This window comes from Sus scrofa, chromosome 8 (genome assembly GCF_000003025.6).
Source record: "Sus scrofa isolate TJ Tabasco breed Duroc chromosome 8, Sscrofa11.1, whole genome shotgun sequence".
Classification (NCBI taxonomy): domain Eukaryota; kingdom Metazoa; phylum Chordata; class Mammalia; order Artiodactyla; family Suidae; genus Sus; species Sus scrofa.
In genome coordinates this window covers 47,089,827-47,114,008 of record NC_010450.4, presented here as the reverse complement: position 1 = coordinate 47,114,008, position 24,182 = coordinate 47,089,827, and the positions used below count along the sequence as shown (strand labels likewise).

General features: G+C 42.0%; 1 protein-coding gene and 1 long non-coding RNA gene across 5 annotated transcripts in view; one reads left to right on the top strand and one right to left on the bottom strand.

The window, feature by feature from the left end:
* FAM198B (family with sequence similarity 198 member B) overlaps window positions 1-24,182 on the top strand; it is a 97,010-nt gene that overhangs the window by 19,906 nt on the left and 52,922 nt on the right. Inside the window, exons 1-2 of one of the 4 annotated variants that reach the window (XM_005666658.3) lie at window positions 15,257-15,457; window positions 16,674-17,656. In XM_005666658.3, the coding sequence (XP_005666715.1) occupies window positions 16,906-17,656 (751 nt within the window). In that variant the 5' untranslated portion in view covers window positions 15,257-15,457; window positions 16,674-16,905. Of the gene's footprint in view, window positions 1-15,256; window positions 15,458-15,638; window positions 15,972-16,673; window positions 17,816-24,182 lie in introns of those variants that run through there. The other 3 variants (XM_003482392.4, XM_005666656.3, XM_013978683.2) reach the window with 3 other exon arrangements.
* LOC100516145 lies at window positions 1,275-16,650 on the bottom strand. Its single transcript, XR_002346647.1, has 4 exons — window positions 15,894-16,650; window positions 15,377-15,631; window positions 2,281-2,522; window positions 1,275-1,921 (listed from the first exon to the last, which is right to left on the bottom strand). It is a non-coding gene; the product is annotated as an uncharacterized LOC100516145 (long non-coding RNA).

Below are 24,182 nucleotides of genomic sequence, written 5' to 3'. Positions count from 1 at the left end.
GTACCTTCTTGGCTTTGTGTCTCATTCATGAGCTTGTTGTTTTCTGCCTGTATCAGATTATAATGACTTGGCTGTGACTTGTCTACTGGCTACTTTCTTTGCTCTGGTCCCTGTGGGTTAGGTAGATGGTGGTGCAGGGGGGCTACAGCCTTGTAATCTCTGCCCTGCTGCCCCCTTGTCACCTGCATCCCCCCACCATCCTGGTTTCTTCCAGACCACATCCTTAGGTTAATCTAGGTTATCCTCAGAGATATACCCACAGGGATGTTCTGTGCAAACATCTCACCACAAGAGAGAAAATTCCATCACAGCCCACGCAGCTACTGTATAAAAGATTCTGGAGTGCTGACAAGGTCAAAACTTGGTTTTAGGCTCTGAACATTTGTTCCAGCTGAGAGTTGAGGGACCTGGTGAAGAATCCTTTATCTTCACATTACGTTGATGGTGCTGTTGATTCCCCATAGAATTCCCATAGCCAGCGGATTCTCTCCCTCTTACTGCTCAGAGTAGGGTAACTCAAGCTTAGAACTACAGCTTTCTCAGGAGAATCGCCCTGGGCTGATACTGCCCCTGCCCCCAGAGAAGTTTGGGATCTTGTTCTTCCCTCCCTCATCTGCCCACTTAGGTTAGATTTCCATCTTGTTTTTCACGTAGGTGGAGTTGAGGGGATGAGAGGGAAAAGGTACTTCAGCCACAGAATCACTATACATAGTTCTCTGTGCAAGGTTATGAGTCTGTGACTTGTGCGAAGAAATTAAAATGATCCATCTTTAAATAAAATCTACCTTGTGACTCGGAATTTTTTTTTTTTTTTTGTCAAGTCTTAAAACCTTTCTCTAACTCTGATTAGGGGATTATTTTCAGATAAGAGCCCTGGTATGTCTTCTTGGACAAGCTGTCAAACCCCTTCTTCATCACCCCAGTGATGACTTGTATCTTTCCGAGGTAATAGATCTGCAGACTTAAAACACAGAGGAAGGCAGTGGTATGGTAGTCCCTCTCATCAAGCTGCATTGATAGGAAGCTTTGGAGAGAGGTATGGGATTCTGTTTCCATGGCAACTGCTTCATTGCTCAAGGGGAAAACAGAACAGCCATTGAAGTCTGTGTTAATAGCAGTTCTAAAAATAACCAGTTGAAATCAAGTGAAAGACCCAGAAAGCAATAGGTAAAAATTACAGCTATGCAGGGTGGGATTGAAAAATAAGATACTATGCAAATATTATTACAACTACAATGGGCTTTAAGAATTGCAGGAGTAGTTGGTGACAAATATATTTTTGAAGAGAATCAACTATTATTTTATTTGCTCTTTCATCAGGCAATTGTCAAATCTTGATTATATGAGAGCCATGTGTTGGGGACCTGAAAAGGGAGAGGTAGGTCAGGACTGTCTCTGTGTTACAGGCTCCACGGTTTAATACGGACAATAGGAAAAAATCTACCATGATTATAATGGATGTTTGGTTTGTCTACCCAACATCATTCTAAAGATTTCCCACTGTGTAGCAGCCAGGATATTAAGGACTGATATTATGTGCAGCTCCAAGGACAATTCAAAGTCATTTACTACAGTTATTGTTTCAGCAATTAGTGTGTAACCAAGGGGTAAACCCATATGACATCCTTTTATCCATGGTGATAGGCTTTTGCATGAAGCTCAGGAAATTTGTTTGGTGGCTGTGAGGTGCTTGTCCCTTTTTACCATCGAGAGGCGAAGGAGAAGTCACGTGAAATCAGTCGCTTTAGGAAGCCTCCCACTTGTGATGAGGAGGAGCGTCAGCCACTGACCGGTGCACAGCCAAGGGAATGTCAGAGAAATGGCCCAGATACACCGAGCCCTGTTCTACCTATGGTGTTCCAGTGTTAACAGGAGACATTTTCTTTGGGTGGATGCTTGAACTGGCTTTTTAGGTTTTCTGCTGAAAACAAACAAAAAAATCATCCAGTGAATGACAAATGACAATTCCATGGAATAAGTAAAATATAGGAAATAAGCAGAGGGATGGGGAGATGTACAGAGGAAGAATAAATTGGGGGAAAGAGGGGCAGACAACCAACTCCAGCTTGGAGGAAAGAGAAAAAAGTGTCCTCTCCTGTGAGGCCCTGGATTCAGCGTTTCTGACCAGTGTAGCTCCTGGCTGTCTAGTTCTCCAGAAGTTTTGGAGACACGGCCTCTCCTAACACAAGCTCTGTGACCAAAGGGGTATCAAACCCAAAGAGTTTGGGCTCAGGTGCCCTTCACTTACACTGCCCTTCATGGGGGTGGGGGTGAATGTACCTGCCCAGGTTGCACATCAGCCAAGATCCTGGATGGAGGTTTTTCTCCGGAGCCTGCCGGTATTCTGGGCTCTGGGCAGAGTGGGGGCCTGGCAGCACTCTTTCTGCTTTTCCTGATTTCTGGATGACAGCCCCAGGGTTGGGGAGAGCATGGAGCCCTCATCTTTGATCCCAAGGATTGGATCAGCGCTGCTTCCTGTCCTTCTTCAGACTTGCTCTGTACACTCACGGCCCAAAGCTAACCTGCAGTTTGAAAGAAATGAGGATGCAGATTTGGCGGCCCCCTCTGAGTTTCCTCTCTCCTTAAATGCCAGCTCATCTGGCATCACTGAGTCCACGTCTGTCTCACCTGTGAACCACTGCCTTCTTCCTGGCTTCTATCACTCTGGCCACAATTCAGAAGCTGTCCATGGTGGGGGCAGGGAGGGAATTGGAGGGATGGAGAATTTGGGGTTGGTAGATGCAAACTATGACATTTAGAATGGATAAGCAATGAGGTCCCACTGTACAGCACAGGGAAATATATCTAGTTTCTTGCAATAGACCATGATGGAAGAAAGGGAATGTGTGTATATATATATATGTGTGTGTATGTGTGTGTGTGTGTGTGTGTGTGTGTGTGTGTGTAAAACTGGGTCACTATGCTGTATAGCAGAAATTGGCGCAGCATTGTAAACAACTATAATAAAAATAATATATATATATACATACATAAATATAAATATATATATATATACATATATACACACATATATTCTTTAATAAAGGAATAAATTTGGGAAATGTAAAAGAAACTATATATATGGTCATTCCAAAAATAAAGATCCTGGCAGGAGACTTCCAAAGTGATTGTGGGATGCCCCTTGTGTGTTTCCCTTTCTTAAAAATTCCAACTGCTCCATACCCAATGTGTTGGCTCTCCAAGGCCTTCAAAGGATTGCTTATATGATTTGCCAACTTTGAAAGTTACTTTTGGTAGAAGATTTCATTCAGTGTACACTATCAAAATTATATCCATTGAATTTTAATTTCTACAATTTCTTTTTACCATTTCTGTTACTTTAAGTTTTCTTGTAAACAGGTCATCAAGTGTTTATAATCTCTTCCTAGTATATGCTGACTTTGTTGTCCTTTAAACACTATTTAAAAAAAATTTTTTTTTTAATTTTATGGCCTCACCTGGGACATGTGAAAGTTCCTGGGCCAGAGACTGAATCTGAGCTGCAGCTGTGACCTATGCTGCAGCTGCAGCAATGTTGGATCTTTTAACACACTTGATGCCAGGCCGGGGATTGAACTCCCACCACTGAAGCTCCTGAGCCGCTGTGGTCAGATTCTTGACCTACTGTGCCACAGAGGGGATTCTTAAACACTATTTTTTCTATAAACAAAATTTATATTTGGATTCTAACTTAAAGTTTCTTTACTCCTTTTCTTTTTATTGTTGGTGATTTCTTATATTTACCTCATATCTACTGATATCCACTTGTAGAAAATTTATATTTGGAAACTGTTTCTTTTTAGAGAAATCACAAACAGCAGATGGCATGTTTTCCCTTATTTATCCTGGGTCTGGATTTAAAGAAGGAAGGCCTTTGAGAGTATCTAGCCTGACATAATGTTGAAGTCAGAATTATCCATTTTAATCTTGTGTTGGTTCCCTGCAGACAACTTAGAAAAGTAATAAAAATGTTCAATGATGAACTTAGATTCACCAAGTTTCTCACACATTTAAAAGCTTTAGCTGCCAAAATTCCGTACTCATCTTTTAAACTTTATTTAGGGAGTTTCCGTTGTGGCTCAGTGGGTTGTAAACCTGACTCCTAGCCTGGGAACTTCAATATGTCGCAGGTGTGGCTGTAAAAGGAATATATATATACACATATATATATATATTTTTTTTTTTTGAAGGAAAGACAGTCACTTGTTAGCTAAAATTCAACCAATTTTAAAGGATTTTTTTTTCCCTAAAGAAAAAGACATTGTCAGAGTTCTGGTTGTGGCTCAGTGGTAATGAACCTGAGTAGTATCCATGAAGACTCGGGTTCCATCCCTGGCCCTGCTCAGTGGGTTAAGGATCTGGTGTTGTGGTGAGCTGTGGTATAGGTTGCAGTCTTGGCTCAGATCCCATGTTGCTGTGGCTGTGGTGTAGGCCAGCAGCTGTAGTTCCAATTCGACCCCTAGCCTGGGAACATCCATTAAAAAAAAAAGAAAGAAAAAAAGAGAAGGATATTGTCTTTTTTTCCCAAGGTTCAATAAATGAATATGTGAAAATAAGCTTTAGCTTGCTTTGAAATTTATGACAAATTAGGAGTTGAATTATGCATCAAACTAAAATGCATAATCTATAAAACTAATCAAAACAGTCTAGTCTGGTCACTTGGCAGATGACAAAGTTGACCTGATTAGAGAAATACTATAAAACTGGATTGTGATGATCACTGTACAACTATGAATGTAATAAATTCATTGAGTAATAAAAAAAAAGAACTGTCATATTTGAAGCTGTGTTTAGGCAGGATTTGCTTAACTGTACTGAGAACTGATAGGATAGGATCTGAAATCTGTTAGGTTTGGGCAGGTCCTGAGGCAGTAGTTGGGGAAGAGGGTGGAGAACAGACAGAGCTGAAAGCTTTAGAAGAAAGTCTGGCCTGAAAAGTGAATCCCAAATACCCGTTGCTGGGAAGACCATTGACCGTTTTCTCCATTGCTGCTTCCAAAATGAATGGACAGTGCTTGCCACATGGTAGTTGCTCCAGATATTTTATTATTTTATTTTATTTTATTTTATTTTATTTTATTTATTTTTTCTCTCTTTAGGCAGCTCCTGAGGCATAAGGAAGATCCCAGGCTAAGGGTTGAATTGGACCTGCAGTTGCCAGCCTACACCACAGCTACAGCAATATGGGATCCAAGCCACATATGTGACCTACATCACAGCTTGTAGCAATGCTGATCCTTAACCCACTGAATAAGGCCAGTGAACCTGCATCCTCACAGAGACTATGTTGGGTCCTTAACTGACTGAGCCACAATGGGAGCCCTGCTCCAGATATTTTATTTTATTTTATTTTTTTAATTTTTAAATTTTTAATTAAATTTTTTTTTTATTTCCCCAATACATTATTATCTTTTCTACTGTACAGCATGGTGACCCAGTCACACATAAACATATACGTTCTTTTTTTTCACATTATCATGCTCCATTGTAAGAGACTAGATATAGATCCTAGTGCTACACAGCAGAATCTCATTGCTAATCCATTCATGCTCCAGATATTTTAAATGAAAAAACAAAAAGAATAACATAGTATTTTAAAGATATGGTAACCGAAACCTTAGGTTCTGATGACCCATTACAAGTTTCTCTATTACAAGGGGATAAACTGCCTGGAAAATGGGCTATCTAAAACTATCCAACAACTGGGTGGCCTCTCCCCTGAGCTATGAGTAAAGGGAAGTGATCAGCTCTGAACCTCTTTCTGGCCTTTTTGGCCATAATAAATAAATATTTCTTTTTCTTTCTGGCCACAGCTATGGCATATGGAAGTTCCCTGGCCAGGGATTAATTCCTAGCTGCAGCTGTGACCTATGCCACAGCTGCAGCAATGCTGGATCTTTAACCTCTGCACCTAGTTGGGTATTGAACTCATGCCTCTGGAGCAGCCCGAGCTGACGCAGTTGGATTCTTTTTTTTGCTTTTTAGGGCCATACCCACAACATATAAAATTACCCAGGCTAGGGGTTGAATTGGAGCTGCAGCTGCTGGCTTACACCACAGCCACAGCAACATGGGATCTGAACCCTGTCTGCGACCTACACCACAGCTTACCACAATGCCAGGTCCTTAACCTATTGAGTGAGGCCAGGGATTGACCCCGCATCCTTATGGATACTAGTTGGTTTCGTTACTACTGAGCCATGATGGGAACTACCTCACTCTTTTACAATCAGGTTTTATTGCTCTTAACTTTATTCTAAAAAATTTTTATTGACGTATAGTTGATTTACAACGTTGTGTTAGTTTCCGGCTTACAGCAGAGCGATTCAATTATACATACATACACATCTATTTTTTTCACATTCTTTTTCTTTATATATTATTAAAAATATTAACTATAGTTTCCTGTGCTCTACAGTAGGTCCCTGTTTACCTATCTTACATGTAGTAGCATGTATATGTCAATTCCAAACTCTTAATTTATCCCTCTTCCTTCCCCTTTGGTAACCATAGGCTAATTTTAAATATCAGAGGCAAAAATGACCAAAGATTTGAGTCCAAAGTAGCAAGTAGAATGTATTCCTTATTATCTTTTAAGTCTTTTGTTAAGTATAGAAGGAGAGAGTGAAACAAATTCTCGGTAGTTTCCTGTATTAGTAACTCAGTAAGACTGATGACTATTTCTTGAACCTGAAATTGAGGGCCAATCAATGTTTTATCTACTGGTTTTTTTCTAAGTATCTTTAGAGAATGCTTAGTTATCAGCATCATCCTTGCAAGAAAAAGAAAGCAAGTGAGTGAGCCATGACTTCTTACTGTACATCAAGTACTGTGCTAAGGGCTCTACAAACATACAATATATATTTAATACTCAGAACAACTCTTTCCCTAGATGTGATAATCCCAGTTTTTCAGATGAGAACATAGAGCAAAATGAAATTTCTTGGTAACTTAGCCCAGGGTACTATAATAAATTACTGTAGACTGGGTGGTTAAAACAACAAAAATGGCAGTTCCTGTGTGGATCAGCAGGTTAAGGACTCAACATAACATCCATGAGGATGAAGGTTCAGTCCCCGGCCTCCCTCATTGAATTAAGGATCTGATATTGCCGCAAACTGCAGTGTAGGTCACAGATGCAGCTTGGATTCAGTGTTGCCATGTTGCGCAGTTGCAGCTCTGATTTGACCCCTAGCCTGGGAACTTCCATATGCTGAGGGTGTGGCCATAAAAAGAAAAACAACAACAAAAATCTCTTTCTCATAGTTCTGTGTGCTAAGTCCCAGATCAGAGCACCAGCACGGCCAGGCTTTGATTAAGAATCCCTCACCTTGGTTTGCAGTCCCTGTCTTCTTGCTGTGACCCCATAGGTCACAGAGCAGAGGGGCAGAAGGCAAACTCCTTTATCTCTTCTTACAAGGGTGCTAATCCCACCATGAAGGCTGCACCTGCATGACCTCATGACTTCTTGAGGGCCTCCTCTCCAAACACTATCACCTTGGCATTAGAGTTTCAATCCATGAATTTTGAGGTGACACAAATCTTCAGTCCACAGCACTTGCCAAAAGCCTCTAGTTGAGGTAAGAATATTTTGTTTATGTGTTCTTCAGGTTGGTTGAATTCAAATGTAGATTTATTGTCATCAGCTCTATTGTCTGGTTATTTCTATATCCTAAGTAACTAGTGCGAAGGTAAAGCAAAGAGTGCTGCTTTAAGCTGGATGACCTCAATCAAGGTTGGCTTTATTCCCTAAAGAACAGCAAAATAATGTGTATTCTTAAACAAAGCATGGGTTATTTCCTGTGGGAAAATAATTGGGGTGTGTTATATTTAGAGAAACAACATGTTCGTCCTTATAAAAATATTTGATTTTCTTCTCTGTGCGACAGTGCTCTATATCTGTTCATCTTTTTAATTTCAGAATCCATTCCGGGCTTCTCACCAAGGTTTTTCAGCTTATAATTGTTGGCTACCATACACCTTAGGCAGCCATGGGAACCAGATGACTGCCTTTTGGAAACCAGTGTGATTTTACCATATAAGGGGACTTTGTGGGCATAGAACGGCTGCTGGCCCACAAAGGATTGGATTTCTTTCCACAGTTTTTCTTAGACAGTCCCTCCATACCCAGCCATGAGGGCTCCTGGTTTTCATTTCATGGATGGTGAATTGGAATTTCTCTCAACTTTCTTCTTTTCCCAGCATTTATACACTATGACCTTGCTTTGAGACAGGAGGTAGAATCCATGGGAATCGGTAGGTGAGGGTGGTTGAGGACAGAGTATATGATATTAACCTATTCTGTCTATTCTAATCCAATGGATGAAATGACCAGGAGGAAACAACACTCATAAAGGGAGAAAAGATATAGAATGACCTGATGATTTTGAGTCTTTGCACGATTTTTTACTTTATTCTCTCCTTCCTCTTTTGGCATTTCCATCTCTTCTTCCTGAACTAGCCCCTTCTTTAGGGTGTGCCTCAGCCAGGGCAAAGGTTCTCAAACATCATCATGTGTCAGATGACCTGGTGGGCTTGTTGCCGCACAGTTTGCAGAGCCTCTCCTCTAGAATTTCTAATTCAGGAGGTCTGGGGGGAGGTTTAAGGATGATTTTTTTTTTTCTTTTTACAGCTACACCCATGGCATATGAAAGTTCCCTAGCTAGGGGTCAAGTTAAAGCCATAGCTACAGGCCTATGCCACAGATTGTGGCAACACCAGATCCTTAACCCACTGAGCAGGGTCAGGGATCAAACCCACATCCTCACGGATACTATGTCAGGTCTTAACCTGCTGAACTACAATGGGAACTCCAAGGATTGCATTTATAATAAATTCCATGGTAAAGCTGATGCTGCTGGTCCAAGGGCCAGAATTTGAGAACCACTGGTCTAGGGATTGTGTCTTATCATGGGAATATTTTCATTGACTCATTCAATATTTATTGAGACATTCCTGAGCTAGGCAGTGTCTTAGTCACTGCATACTCCCCACAGAACCTAGCTTTAGGGGCTGGTATTTAGTGGGTCTTTAATGAATGTTAAATAGTGCAACTTACATTTCCCCAGGTCTCAGCAACTATGGGTACTCTTTAGTGGGACTGGGACACTCTTTAGTGGGACTGGCTCAAGCTGCACTGATGCTCACCCTCTTCTGCATAAAACAAGATCTCCAGCAGCTTTCAAAAATCATTCATTTGTCTCAAAAGTAATGCTTGGGCTTGTCACTCCTGTGTTTATAGCCTAGTTAAGTCTGATCATAGCACACCAGCCTCCTGGCTCTTTTCTGCCTGTGCAGCTACTTAAGGGTCACATACTGCCCAGCCTCCTGCTGCTGCTAATGCTTCTGTGGGGTCCATTCCAGGGGTGCTCCCCCCAGAGCTCCCCAAACTGCCAACACCTGGAAGTGGGGGGGGGGATGCTCCCTTGAGGCAGGAGATAGACGAGCTCCATGATAGGCATTTACAACCAGCCTCTTGTTTACACTTCCTGGGGCAGGAGAGAGGTGGGCTCCTGGATAGACATTTAGAACCAACCACCTATCTCTACTCCAAGACAGAAATAACAGCAGGCACAAAGCAAATAATTGGTACTTGTCTTCTGTGAACTGTTAAACAATGGTAATGACAGGATCAAAAGAGGGGCTAGCCCTCTTTGGGCAAAAGACCAAGAGGCCACATACTTCTCATCCTCCGGGTGAGGGAGACCCCCAACTACACATGTTCAAAAAGACCCCTTGGATCAGAAAGGGAGGGGGGCCAGGCCATAATAAGTCTGGAATAATGTTCCCGTGGTGCCTTGCTTTGGAAATTATCTTGGCCAAAATAATGAACATTCAGACTGGGGAGGGCTCAGGGTCTGGTGAGGTGTGAAAGATAAAACAATATAATTGGCCAAAGGAAAACAAAGACCTGGAAGAACTGTCCTATATAGGTGATTTAAATTACCTCTCAGGTGTGCTTCTCATTCAGGGGGACACCCACAAGTTCTCTTCTCTTTTGGGTGTGGACCACTGCTTTGCTTCTGCCTTAGATAAATAGACTACTTCTCTGTGTGCTCTCCCACATGTTGTACTGTGTTTCTAATAATAAACTTACCTCCTTGAAACATTCTTGCTTTCAACAGGGGGTAAGAATCAGGGCAATTCTGCTTCTAGCCTCTAACTGCTCTAGGGGCTAGGATTCCTAGTTTTCATCCAGGCTACCCAGGTTCAATTCCTTGCTTCAAGCCATCACTCACTGCTGTCTCTCAGAGATCACCCTGACTCTGCACCACATTTCCTTGTCTGGAAACCACCCTGAACTGCTGATGCCTTCACATCGCAGAATAATACATGAAAGCCCCTCCACCAGGGTTTGCCTGTCCTTCTTTCCTGGGACTTGACTCCACAGGGTGGATGGGCTGGATACATGACACTTTCTGTCTTTCCTAATACAGTTTCTTCGTCAATTCATAAAACACGTGTGTGCTTTCCACAGCCCAGCGACTTATCAGATAGGCCATACCTGTCTGAACCATAGCAGAGGACACAACTGAGTCTCAAAATGCCCAGCTACAAATGCAAAAAAGGACCCCAGTTTCTCTCTTTCTTTTCCAGCCCTTTTAAGGTGTTTACTTATAGCTCCATTTCTGATATGCCAGATTTAATCTAGGAGAACCAGGGGGCTTTCTTTCCTTTCAGTGTACTCTACCTGCAGCTTATTTCTTTCAACTTTTCTTAGGGGAGGAGAGAAGAGATTTTGTGCCTGTATCAGTTTCCTACAAGGAGCCCAAGATTGAGCATGCTTTATCCAATCTTCACTCCTCCACACAGGCCAAAAACCACTGCTGCTTGGGCTGTTTTGTCCTGAGCCAAGAATGACCCAGGGCTGGTGTGTCTGTCCTGGCTTCCATGTGTGTGGCCTGGAGAGGCAATGGGGAAGCAGAGAATTGAGGGCTTCAGCATCCATGGCTGAAGCAGAGAAGCTTTGTTGTCTAGACTGTTTGGGGGCTTTTAGAAGGAACTTGGGTTGCCTCTGACTTACCTACTTTCTTATTCCATGATGACTCTGTGTGTTCTTGGGTTTGAGAATTATCAAGCAGATGCTGATTTTTATGACATGCACAGATCATCAAATTATCCAGAAGTGAAATGACAACCATATGAACATCTCTTATTTCAAATAGATGTCAAACTTGCTGTCATATGTCCTATCTCTTTCCTGTGCTATGCTTTGGCCATGCAAACATTGTTAAGTTTCTGGTCATGTGGCAGAACCGTGATAATACAAACACAACTTTAAATAAATGGAACAAACCTTCCTAGAGAGATGAGGCTATGGCTACCCTGGGAAGAGGCAGGGAGGCTCAGATTACTCTTCTCCAGGTATAACCATAGATCGAGTGGGGAGGGCCCAATTCAATCAAAGACCAGGCAGTTCCTCCCCTGGAAGTAGGCCTACTGGGTGCTTAGTCACCACAGGGAGCTATGGTTCCCAGCATCACTTCACGGATCTGATCTGTAAGGCTAGCTCTGAGGAGACACACGCTTTTCTTTTCAAACTCATCTACTGAAACTACATGTGGAGGCACTGGCCCACAGGAAAGATGTCCTTAGTGATGGGTAATCGAGTGTCAGAGAAAAGCGTACATGTTTCTATAAAATAAAACACAAAAACTGTAATATTCTTCCACTGCATCCAGAAGTTCCCAGGCCTGGGATTAAATCTGAAATGCAGCTGCGACTTAGGGCCATAGCTGTGGCAGCTTCAGATCCTTAATGCACTGCACTGGGCTAGAGATTGAACCTGTGCCACTGTAGAGACAATCCTGGATCTTAACACACTGCACCACGGTGGGAACTCCTGTAACTTCTTTTTAAGATTTTAAAGACAGATGATATAATATAGAGCACTACTTAAAGAATGACCAACTTCTTTGTACCAATTGAACACCACTCTGTAGCAGAATTTCAAAGATGATCAGGCTAAGAATTATTCAGCCACAAGCCACACCAGCTTGGTGCCTTCCATCCCTCATGGTGGAATGCATAGCAAATGTATTAGTAAATCCCACATGACAAGCAGGAAGAGGGTCACATCCAAGATCACAGGCGAGAGCCAGGATTATAGTTCTAGAAAAGCTTGGGTCCTAGAGGTCAGGAGAGTGGTAGGCAAGGGTGAGGGACCCAGCGGATGGGTCTGGTAAGCACAGACCAGGGACAGAGGATCCATCTGTTGGTCTATGATCTATATAACTAACAAGTTTGGGTCAACCACCGCAAAGACCAGCATAACACTTTGCTTTTCAGAGACTGCAGTTAGTACACATTCCTCTGGTGGGGGATCTTGAGCCAGTAGCAGCAGCAAACAGTACACCTGGCAGAAGTGGGGAAAAGAAAAATGCTGTGTGGTAGGAAGTGTGGCAGCCTCTTCCCTGTCTGAGCTGGTCCTGGAGTTCTTCCAAGTTGAAGGAGAAAGTGCCTTCCCTTCATTTGTATCTTAACGTTGGAAGCCTTGAAGGATTTACAGATTATTTCACTGCCAGTAAAACCAAAGACTTAACACTTAACTGTAAGAAGGTGTTAATCTGCCTCTGAAGCTAGCCATGTAACTTTTAGAAGAGTGAGTTATAACCCTATGCATTGAACATTTTTCAAACCATGGATGGCTGGGCTCCACCTCACATCGATTAAATGAGAATCTCTGGGGAGCTGCATGGCACACGCACATCTGTCTTGTTCTTACATTTTCAGTGACATCATTGTTCATTAACTTTCTGATTTAGTTTTTCTTTTTTCTTTTTGTCTATTTTTTTGCCTTTTCTAGGGCCGCTCCCGCAACATATGGAGGTTCCCAGGCTAGGGGTCCAATTGGAGCTGTAGCCGCTGGCCTACGCCAAAGCCACAGCAACACGGGATCTGAGCCGCGTCTTCGACCTACACCACAGCTCACAGCAATGTTGTCACTACTGTGATGCAGGTTTGATCTCTTGATCTCTGGCCTGGGAACTTCCACATGCTTCATGGCAAAAAAAAAAAAAAAAAAAGGAGAACGAGGAAGAAAAGGAACATCACCACTAGCCCCACATTGCTACTTCTTCATCATCACCTCCATAAAAATGCAAAAAAAAAAAAAAAAAAGGTTATTTAATCCAGTCACACCATTGTCTTATTGTCTATTTTTCCACTTTATTTTCCTCATAGATTTTTTTTTTCTTTTTATGGCCACACCTTCAGCATAGGGAAGTTCCCAGGCTAGGGGTCACATAGGAGGAGCTACAGCTGAGGCCTACATCACAGACACAGCAACACCAGATCCTTAACTCACTGAGCAAGGCCAGGGATCAAACCCACATCCTCATGGATACCGGTAGGGTTCCTAGCCCACTAAGCCATAATGGGAACTTGGATTTTTTTTTTAATGGAGAGAAAATACTTTAGGTATGTGACTGCTTATTATATCAGTCTCTAAGCTAATAATATTCATAGCAATAAAAAATGTTTGAGTATTCTATGTATCCTCATATGGTATATGCAAATAGGATATTGTGGCAATGAAACTTTCTTTTTTTTTTCTTTTTTTTTCTTTTTAGGGCCACACCACAGCATATAGAAGTTCTCAAGTTAAGGGTTGAATCGGAGCTGCAGCTGTCAGCCTATGTCACAGCCACAGAAATGTGGGATTTGAGCTGTGTCTGCAACCTATACCATAGTTCACAGCAATGCCGGATCCCTGACCCGCTGAGCGAGGCCAGGGATCAAACCTGCATCCTCATGGATACTAGTTGGATTTGTTTCCACTGCACCACAAAGGGAACTCCTGGAGAAATTTTTTTTAAAAAAATCTGTGTGACTGGAAAAGTCACGCCTAAGTTTTTGTCTAAAGGAGTTGAAAGCACCACTAGTGAACAGAACAGGTTTGAATAGGCAAAGGGGACAGTGGTTAAAATTGTTTTCTGTTTCTACCTGCTGGCACTGTTTTTACCCAGTGTATTTGTAACATCAGTATGTTAGCTACACCAATCATTCCATGAGCTGTTTCTTAAATTTACCTGATCGCATCCCCTCGGTGCAATGGTGCCAAGGTGCCTGGGTAGGAAAAAGGGGCCAAAAAGTTCAACAAAGTGTCAGGGCCAAAAATTGGGGAGGAGGGTCAGTCAACTAGATTTATGAACTCAAGACAACTCTTAGGTATTTCCTAAGCATTTCTCCACTAAAATAAAAAAGCAACCCCACCCCCCAAATCCCACAAAACAAAACTGTTTTGAAAACAGCTAGTGAAAGATTCTACTCAGTATAACCTGTCCTCTGCTAAAAATTTACTTTTATTTATTTATTTGTTTATTTATTTTTCATTGTTTAAAGTTTTATCAAAACATAGTTGATTTACAATGTTGTGACAATTTCTGCTGCACATCAAAGGGATTCATTTATACATGTACACACATCCATGCTTTTTCAGATTCCAAAGACTCAGTTTTTAAAGAGTCAGGTCAGTTAGTTTTCTGAGTATATGCAAATAAGAGAGTTTTACAAACTAATCTTGTTAGAGTTTCTTTTCAAGAAGTTAATATTTAACTATCTAGAAAATAATTCTGTGCTTATGGAAGGGTGCTTTAAGAGTATGGTAAAGCATATGTATATATGTATATATATGTGTATATATATATAATGGAACCACACTGCTGTACACTTGAAACTAACACATTATAAATCAACTAGACTTCAATAGTAATAATAAAAAGAGAGCACAAAGGAAATGCACTTGGTGCTTAAATTCTTACGAAATTCAACCAGAATCTACAGGTACTTCTAGGTCACTGCCAAGATTGGGGTTGTTCTGTTTCCTTCCTCCATGTGGCAGAACTTTTCAAAAGGAAGAAAGGTTTGAGTTTAAGTATGCTCAAACAATAGTTCTTTTATCGTTTTTGGTATTTTATCACTCGGAAGTTTATTCTTTCCTTTTCTATATGTTCCAATGCTTTTATGAGCTTTTTTCTGCACTGTAACATGTAGTCTTTTTAGGATCACACACCATACCCTAAGTTCTTAACCCCCACCCCCCATACCACAACTTTCTTTTCTGGGGGTGGGAGGCGGGGATGTTCCCTGCCCCCTGCCTGCCTTCTAGATTCTCTTTGCTGTAGAAGCCAGAAAGGATAAGTCTAAATGAGACCCGGAGGTCATCAACCCCTGCCTTTGTGCCAGGACATGCAAACTACCTAAACCAATCACTAACCTGTTTTTTAAAAACCTCCAATCAGAGAGAGCCCACAACTTCTTTTTGTGAACGGTTGCACCCCACAACTGGCACACTAGAAATATCTCTCCCCCTATCATGAGTACATTTATCTCCCTGTTCTATTTTTTCCCCTCGTTTGCATGAACTCTTTCTTACCTTTTAATGAACTTCTAGGCCTTCTCTTCTCAGGAGTGGTGGGACCTCACAGTTACTCTGTACAACGGCCAGGATGGAAAGGTGAGTCCCTGGAAAACCTGGTGCTCTAATCCTGGCTTCTGGGCTGGACAGAAGGTGATGGCATTCCTGTCAGGAGATGTTTATTCCACTGCTGCTAAGCACTCTCAATCCTTTCTCACGCCAAGAGATGGGATATTTCCCAGTCTGTTTCCAAACAGAACACTAGAGGGCTCCCTAGGGTTAAAAATAAGTGGAAAATATCTGAATGAAAACTGCTTCTGTCCGGCATTTGTTTTTTTCAGAATTTAAAATTAAAGTTAATTTTTTTTAAATATTAAAAAAAAAACTTTCCAGGTCTTAAAAGTGGGTTGTCAGCAGCCAGTTAACAAGTAACTGTTTTGCTTTGCAATTGGTAGTTTTCAAGGGAGCTTTTAAAAGCTGAGCTGAAATACTTGAAATGTGGAACGCTCTTGACCATGAAATATGTTCTACTTACATGCCTCAGCCTTTAAAAGTTCTTTGCATTAGAGTCAGGGATTACATTCTTCCTGGAGCCAAGCACGGGGCCAGTTGTGTAAGTAAGATTGCCTACCAATTCCTCTTCTTTTTTAATAATGTGAAAAAAATAAAGCTAGAGAGCTTTTTGTTTTCTTTCAGCTGATCTTGGTGGAAAGAAAAGGAATAAAAAGCAGTTTGATGGGTGTTTTCCATTTATGTGTGTGGGTGTGTGACTGCCTAAATATAATTGCATCCAAGATTCAGGGGCATGCATAGCTTTATATTAAAGCAACCCTTGGTGTAAAATGAACCAGATTATGAAGAAAAAAATTGTACCATCAGATTAAGAGAATATGTTTCTGTATCTGAATGTTACTATGTGGTACTTCTGCCCAACTGCAGGGTTTTTAAAAATAAATAGGAGTTACTATAGGTTTTTAAAACAATTTGCTACTTGTCTTAAATTATTTCTGAATTTAAAAAAAAGAAAAGCCTGGTTTTATCAAATTTTAATACTTTCCCTCAGGGTCAAGTTAAATGATTCCAGCTACGCAATATAAAAGAGTCTTGGATTTTGGTGGTTTGTTTTCACTAATTGAAAATGAATAACACATCTATATAACTATTTTGTTTCTTTTTTAAAAAAAATTTCATTTAAAAGATGATTTACTGGCAGCAGTGATGAAAAGAAAGAGTTCTGGTTTTTCTTTTCTCTTGTGGAGGAACTGGACTCATTTAAGACTGTGACTCAGTTAACTCTGTTTCCATTCATTCCTAGGAACATGCCACAGTTCTCCTTGGGGAGGCTGAAGGGAGTTTAAAGGTTTGTTGCCGCTTCTGACAGAAACGTTCCAGTTCCATCACCAACCCTTAACTTCCACCCCGACCCACTGGAGACCACTTAGACACCTGAGCTGAGGCGACAGCTGCATTCAGAAAACCATGCATCATGTCAGCAGAAGCCAACTGCAGACTTTAAACTCTGTTCAGCATGTGGACTCGGCGGAGAAATGAACTGTCCAGGCAAGCCAGGGCAACTCATAAACTGGTTCCTCTGTTCCCTGTGCGTCCAGCGAGTGAGGAAACTCTGGAGCAGCCGGCGCCCCAGGACTCGGAGGAATCTCCTTCTGGGCATGGCCTGCGCCATCTACCTGGGCTTCCTGGTGAGCCAGGTGGGGCGCAACTCTGTCCAGCACGGAGGGCTGGCTGGCAAGGGGCCGCACCGGAGCAGAGACGTTGCCAAGGGTCCTTTCCCTGAGATCCCCTTGGATGGAACGCTGGGCCCTCCTGAGTCCCAAGGCAATGGGACCACGCTGCAGCCCAATGTGGTGTACATCACCCTGCGCTCCAAGCGCAGTAAGCCCGCCAACATCCGTGGCACCGTAAAACCCAAGCGCAGGAAGAAGTATATGATGGCTTCTCTGGCCTCGGGGCCAGAGGCTTTGGTCGGAGCATCCTTTCAGCCTCAGGCAGCTGCAAGGGCAGCTGATGCTGAAGCGCCTGGACACGTCAGGGCAGGAAACCTGGCCAAGGTTAGGGAGCGGCCTTGGAGGTGGATCCAGGGTCAGAGAGGGCGAGGTGGGGGCGCAGATTTGCAGCTGCCCCAGGCGGGGGAGAGCAACATCAGGATCTACAGCGAAAGCGCCCCGTCGTGGTTGAGCAGAGAAGACATTGGCAGGATGCGCCAGCTTGCGGACAGCGCGGTGGCTGACCTCCAGCCGGCCTGGTCCAGGAGCGGAGCACGCCTGCTGGTGCTGGAAGGTATTGCCCGGCCCTCGGTGCCCGCCTGCGGCCCCAGCCCCTGTGGGCTGCTTAAGCAACCTCTGGACATGAGCGAGGTGTTCGCTTTTCACCTGGACAGGATCCTGGGGCTCAATAGGACCCTGCCTTCTGTAAGCAGGAAATCAGAGTTCATCCAAGGTAACAGTTTCCCAGGCTTCATAATTTGCAGCTGTTGGGGACTCAGCTTGGTTTTTCTCTTTTCCCTCAGTCTCTTTTTCAAAATAATTCTCTCCACCCACGTTTCACATTTGGACAGCCGTAGTGGCGTGTCTTACCATACGCTTGGCATTTTTGATTTTCCCAGCTTTGGGAAGACAAGAGAGTTCCAGGGAGATGCCGTACTTGCCATGCAAGAGTAAGCCCCCCAGTGCATAATCTCTGCTCTTCCTTTCCCTCACCGCACTTCCAAGAGGCTTATTAAATCTAATTAAAGCCAATGGCAATTTTCGAGTGGAGGAGAGGAAGCTGGGGTGGAGGCAAAGAACTTGCTGACAGTCAGGCGTATTATTAGATAGGTTACTATGGAAGTAAGTAGAATTGGAAGTAAGTTCATTGGAAGTGTTTAAAAGTAAGGGGGAAATGAGTTATCTTGCTTTAGCAGATGGAATCTATTTAAGAGGCCCAGAGCCAGACTCTGTTAGATTCAACCCCTTGATTTTTCATGATAGATTTAACCCCTTTCTTTTAGAAAGAAATGAGGCCCAAAGAGGTGATTTGTTCTGTATATATGCTAACTAGTTGTGTGGGTTCTCCAAGTCCCTGACAATGGTTTATCAAGCCTGGGTTGAAGATGCTATCTGGTGACCAACATGCTGGCAGGTGCTAGGAAAGGGAGACAGCCTCTTCAGCTGCAGGTGCAGGGGCTGGTCTGTAACCATGTTCATGCCACAGAAAGCATACTCTCTGAATCCTGAGGCTATTCAAGGGTTTGAGTACAAAGTAGGGTGGGTCCTTGGCTTGTGCTGCAAAGCATAGTGAGCCCAGAACTTGCCACTCTGGATCCAGGCTGATCCAAGAAGCTAAAAAGGACCCCAAAGAGATTATAAGCTGCAAGGATATTTCCTTGCTTCCTGTCACTGTAAAATTTAGCACTTCCGCTCATTTTCCATGGCCTTTGGACTGGACTGGATTAAAACCTTGGGGGTGGCCAAGAACCAAACTGTACTTTCAATGGCTTCTGGAGGATAATTTAGTCTTAGAATGGGTGCTTTTGGAAGTACTAGTGATTTACTTAGAAAGCATTGCCATTCCTTACTTATCCATGGGTAAGAGCTGTAGGATCATAGGTGTATTTTGATGTCTCAGATTCACAAAGTCGTCCACCATGGTGATGCTGATGTGAGAAAGCCTTTCAAACATTCAAACAAATGTTGGTAAAAACTCATTTTCAGTGGGTGCTCACTATTTGCTGAACACTATGCTAGTCGATTCCCATAGTCCATGTATGCCTTGACTTACATTTCTTGCCACATGATAGAGATAGGTTTTATTATTATTTGTGAAATAGATGAGAAAAATGAGGCTTATTTAGGCAAAGTAATTGCCCTCCATGCCCACAGCTCATGTTAGTGGCTAAGCTGGGTTTTGAGCCAAGGCCTAGCAAACTTCAGTTCTTAGCCATGGGGTTAGGTGACAATATCATTTCCTATCCAGATGGGAGCCCCCAGGAGAGAAGGAAGATATGGATGGACCTTGAGACTGCAGGTACCCTGCATGGCAGTCCTGGGCCAAGCAGGGCAGAGGGTCTCCTGGAATGCTCTCTTGCTCATTGTTCATTTTCATGTCACAAAGGCCCCTGAGAAGAGATGATGCATGTTTGAATACCCCCTGAGGCATGGTGCTCTGATCTGTCCTTTGAGCTTCCCTGGGATGCTCCTGAATAGAAGTTGGGAGAGTGAAGTAGTGGTTAGGAGTCTGGGCTCTGGAGCTGGGCTGCCTAGATTTGAATTTACCAACCATGTGACCTGCAAATGTCATAGTATCTCTCTGTCCCTCTGTGCCCTCAGCTGTAATAATACTTACCTCATGAGGTTTTTGTTAGTTAACACATGGAAAAAACATGGATCTGGTGTTTGACACATAGTAAACCTTCAATAAATATTGGCCACTTTTGTTACTACACTAAGCACATGAGGTACCAAGTTCACTGAGTTACTTATATAGCCTCTAAGTCTCATCTATCATTTCTTTTTAAAATTGAAGTATAGTTGATTTACAATGGCATGTTAGTTTCTGGGGTACAGCAGAGTGATTCTCATATATATTCTTTTCCATTATAATTATAAGATATCAGGAGTTCCCGTCGTGGCACAGTGGTTAACGAATCCGACTAGGAACCATGAGGTTGCGGGTTCGGTCCCTGGCCTTGCTCAGTGGGTTAACGATCCGGCGTTGCCGTGAGCTGTGGTGTAGGTTGCAGACGTGGCTCGGATCCCGAGTTGCTGTGGCTCTGGCGTAGGCCGGTGGCTACAGCTCCGATTCAACCCCTAGCCTGGGAACCTCCATATGCCGCGGGAGCGGCCCAAGAAATAGCAACAACAACAACAACAAAAAAAGACAAAAGACAAAAAAAAAAAAAAAAAAAAAGATATCAAATATAGTTCTCTGTTTTACACAGTAGGTCCTTGTTGTTTATCTGTTTTATATATAGTAGTGTGTATATATTAATCCTATACTCCTAATTTCCCTCCTTCCTCCTTTCCCCTTTGGTAAACATAAGTTTGTTTTCTATGTCTGTGAGTCTGTTTCTGTTTTATAAATAAGTTCATTTGTGTCATTTTTCTTTCAAACTCCACATAATAAGCAATGTTGTATGACATTTGTCTTTCTCTGTCTGACTTATTTCATTTAGTATGATAATCTCTAGGTCCATCCATGTTGCTGCACATGGCATTGTTTTACTCTTTTAATGGATGAGTAATATTCTATTGTCTATATTGTCTATACATCTTCTTTATCCATTCCTCTGTCAATATACACTTAGGTTGCTTCCAGTATTGACTAATGTGAATTGTGCTGCTATGACTGTTAGGGTGCCTGGATCCTTTTGAATTCGCGTTTTCCCCGATCCATATCATTTCTTTATGTGACAGGACTAGGATGAAAATCCAGCACTCCTGCTCACTTACTTAAACTTTTTGGTGCCAGGATATCTCTTAGGTATTTAATTCTGTTCTCTGCATATCTAGCATCTTTGGGAATAACAGAAGCAGTTGCATTTAATTTGAAGAAGGCATTTATAATCTCAATATAGACCAGTGTTCCCTTATTTAAGTATGTAGTGATGGAAAGAAACTGACAAGGTTGTATTAACTGGACTGTCAACGTGGTGAGTTAAATACCTGAGATTGTATCTCAGGTAATCCCAGTGCTTTTTTCATTCTTTCTTTGGTACTTTCTCCTGGAATGTAGTTATTGAGAGTCATCAAATCAGGCCAGCTTCCTTTGGAGCCTAGGATGTGATTTAGATATAGTGAGGAGCACTCTACCCAATGTAATTCTACCATTGTAGACATTGTGCTCATGGCAAGTGCATAATAGATCAGTTCTGGTCATGACAGGGGATGCATAGCCTTGGGGTACCCATCTCTAGTCTTTTTCTGACTTGTGTCTTCCTTGCCCTGATTTCCACAGACAAGCATATCTTCCATTTAGGGTCCTTCTAGTCTTCTCTGGTCCAAGCTTAGTTTTGCTTGAGCCTCCCTGTCTACCTAATGGGGTGGGTGATAGATCTTATCTAGTTACCCAGCAATCTGTTTCTGGCTCATTCTCTATCATTGCTTTGTAATTTTAATTGCTTGTCTAAATACTAGTTCCTTCTTGCTAGGCTCTAGGTCTGTGAAGCCAGATAAATTTCTTGTCGTGCTCATCACTGCATTTCCAGACCCCAGTAGGGAGTTTGGCACATAGTAGGTGCTCAATAAATATTTTTGAATGAATGAAAGAATGCATTTAGGGCCTTTCCACTGACTCTAAGTAGTAAATATACATTTGCTTCCAGGTTTCAAAACTCAGGACAAATGCTACCATTTTTAGTCTTAAATCCAGGCTGAGATTTCTCCTGGAGGATCTTATAAATAGCTCATTGAAAAGGTAGTGAAAAATGTCCTTGGCAGCCTCTGTATAATGCAAATAATGAGGTTTATGAAGCTTATTATTGTGAGGACCATCCCTGTGGTCTCTTACCTCACACTGTAATGTGATAATGAATTTTTTGGAAGAGGAACAATGGATGCGATTCAGGTATGTATTTCTCTGATGATCTGGCTTGGTCTAGGAGTTGAGTTTCAGTATCTGGGAGGGTGGGTAGCCAGCAGATCCTATTATTAATCTGCCCTGAGTGTTGCATGTGTTCTCTGATTTTGGATGAATATTTGTGAAAATAAATTCATGCTGGGTACCAAGAACATAGCCAGTCTGAATTGCGTGTTGAATATAGATATTTATCTCAGTTCATCTTTCAAAGAAACCTATGCAGTACACTTTTTTTTAACTTCAATTTTGAGGTGAAATAAAGGTAAGAAGTTCACGCTATGAGTTAATTGTCCAAAAAGAATTCCAGCCCTTGTCTTATAACTTCCAAGTCTTTCCTCTTTCTTCTTTCCTCACCAGTTGTTTTAGGGTCTTTAAGGTATACGTTCTTTCTTCATCACCACAGCCTATTTATGTGTCTTGTTTCCTAACATAACGCAACCCCAACGACCGGCACACTGCTGAACAGATCCAGGCTGTTGGCACATTTTACATCTCAGGGAGACAACAAGCTTAACCACAGCAAGAGTAATAGTGAATGTTACCACACACCAGGCACTGTTTAAGTACTATGCACATATTATCTCATTAAATCTTCTTAAACTTTTTATGTGGTGGATGCTCTAGGAGAGACAGTTTGTGGATGTAGAAGTAGAGACCCAGTGGAATTAAGGATCTTTGCTCAAAGTCATACAAATTACCTGGATGTTAAAAGGATACATAAATGCAAAGGGAGGGAGGTATAAAAGAGCATCAGGTGCTATGATATGCTCTGCCAGCCTCAGGCTCTCAGATGAAGCTTTCTGTTTATTTAGTCCAAAAGCAAAAGGCCGCAGGTATAAAGCTCATCTTTAGGTATTTATTTGTAAAACTGGCATAGTTGATCCTATCAGCCCAGAGCCACTAGCCCCTAGCTCAGGGACAAGTTCTTGGTTCTTTTTTTTTTTTTTTTTTCTTTTTATGGCCACACCTGCAGCACAGGGAAGTTCCCAGGCTAGGGGTCGAATCAGAGCTGCAGCTGCAACATATGCCACAGCCATGGGAACACCGAATCTGAGCCACATCTGTAAACTGCACTGCATCTTGCAGTAACACCAGATCCTTAACCCACTGAGCGAGGCCAGGGGTTGAACCCACATCCTCACAGTTACTGTTGGGTTCTTAACCTGCTGAGCCACAATAGGAACTCCTGGTACAGGAGTTGTATAACTTAATGAATTCTAGATGACTCCCCTTGAAAGCAAGAATATATAGATATATGAAATTAGCAGGCTTATCGGTCCTATACTATAGATCAGACCATTTTCTAACGGTGTCACTCTAAAGACATTCCAGAAAATGAGAAGGGTATACTCAGGGAAGGGCAAGGTTGTAATTAGGAAGCGAGGGCCAGTGTGCTGTGCTACAAAATCCAGCCATGATCAGTGGACCAGAGTCTCATCCTATATGTGTCTTTGTGGGAAACGCAAAAGTGAATTGAAATCTAGCATCGAGGACCTTTTTATAAAGTCCACATTTGCAATAAGGAAATATTTTTCTACTGTAAATCTGCAAAAACTCTTGTGGGTCTATACTGCATTTGGTGACTTTGCCTATTTGTGTCACTTAACAATTTCACACAGCAGATAATATTGATACTTTAAGCATGGGAATCCTGAGGCTTGGTGATGGTGTGAAATTCATCTAAGGACACATAGGTAGTGAGCAGTGGAGCTGGAATTTGTACCCAATTCTGCCTGATACTAAAGTCTCCTCCTGTTGCTTCTCTTAAAGCACATTACCTCCCAAATATAACTTGATGTGGTTATGGTAGAGTAACAACAATGTTTACATTGTAACATCATTTCCAGTTTTTCATTATGCACATTTCTATTCGCCTTTTTCTTCAAATCAACAATTTTAACATATTTTTACTCAAGGGAGGTGTGACACTGCACTGAATACTGCGACACAGGTTGTCTTTTTAATTTAAAAAAATTTTTAAAAAGTTATAGTCGATTTATACTGTGGTACCTATGGCAATGTGTATACACACACACACACACACATCTATATATATCTATATCTATATATATATATATAGGTACACACACATATATATTCCCGTTCTTATATTATCTTCCATCATGTCTTTCTCTTTCTGACTTACTTCACTTAGTATGAGAATCTTTAGTTGCATCCATGTTACTGCAAATGGCATTATTTTGTTGTTTTTAAGATACAATCCAATTTTTACCAGATTTTCTTGTTTTAT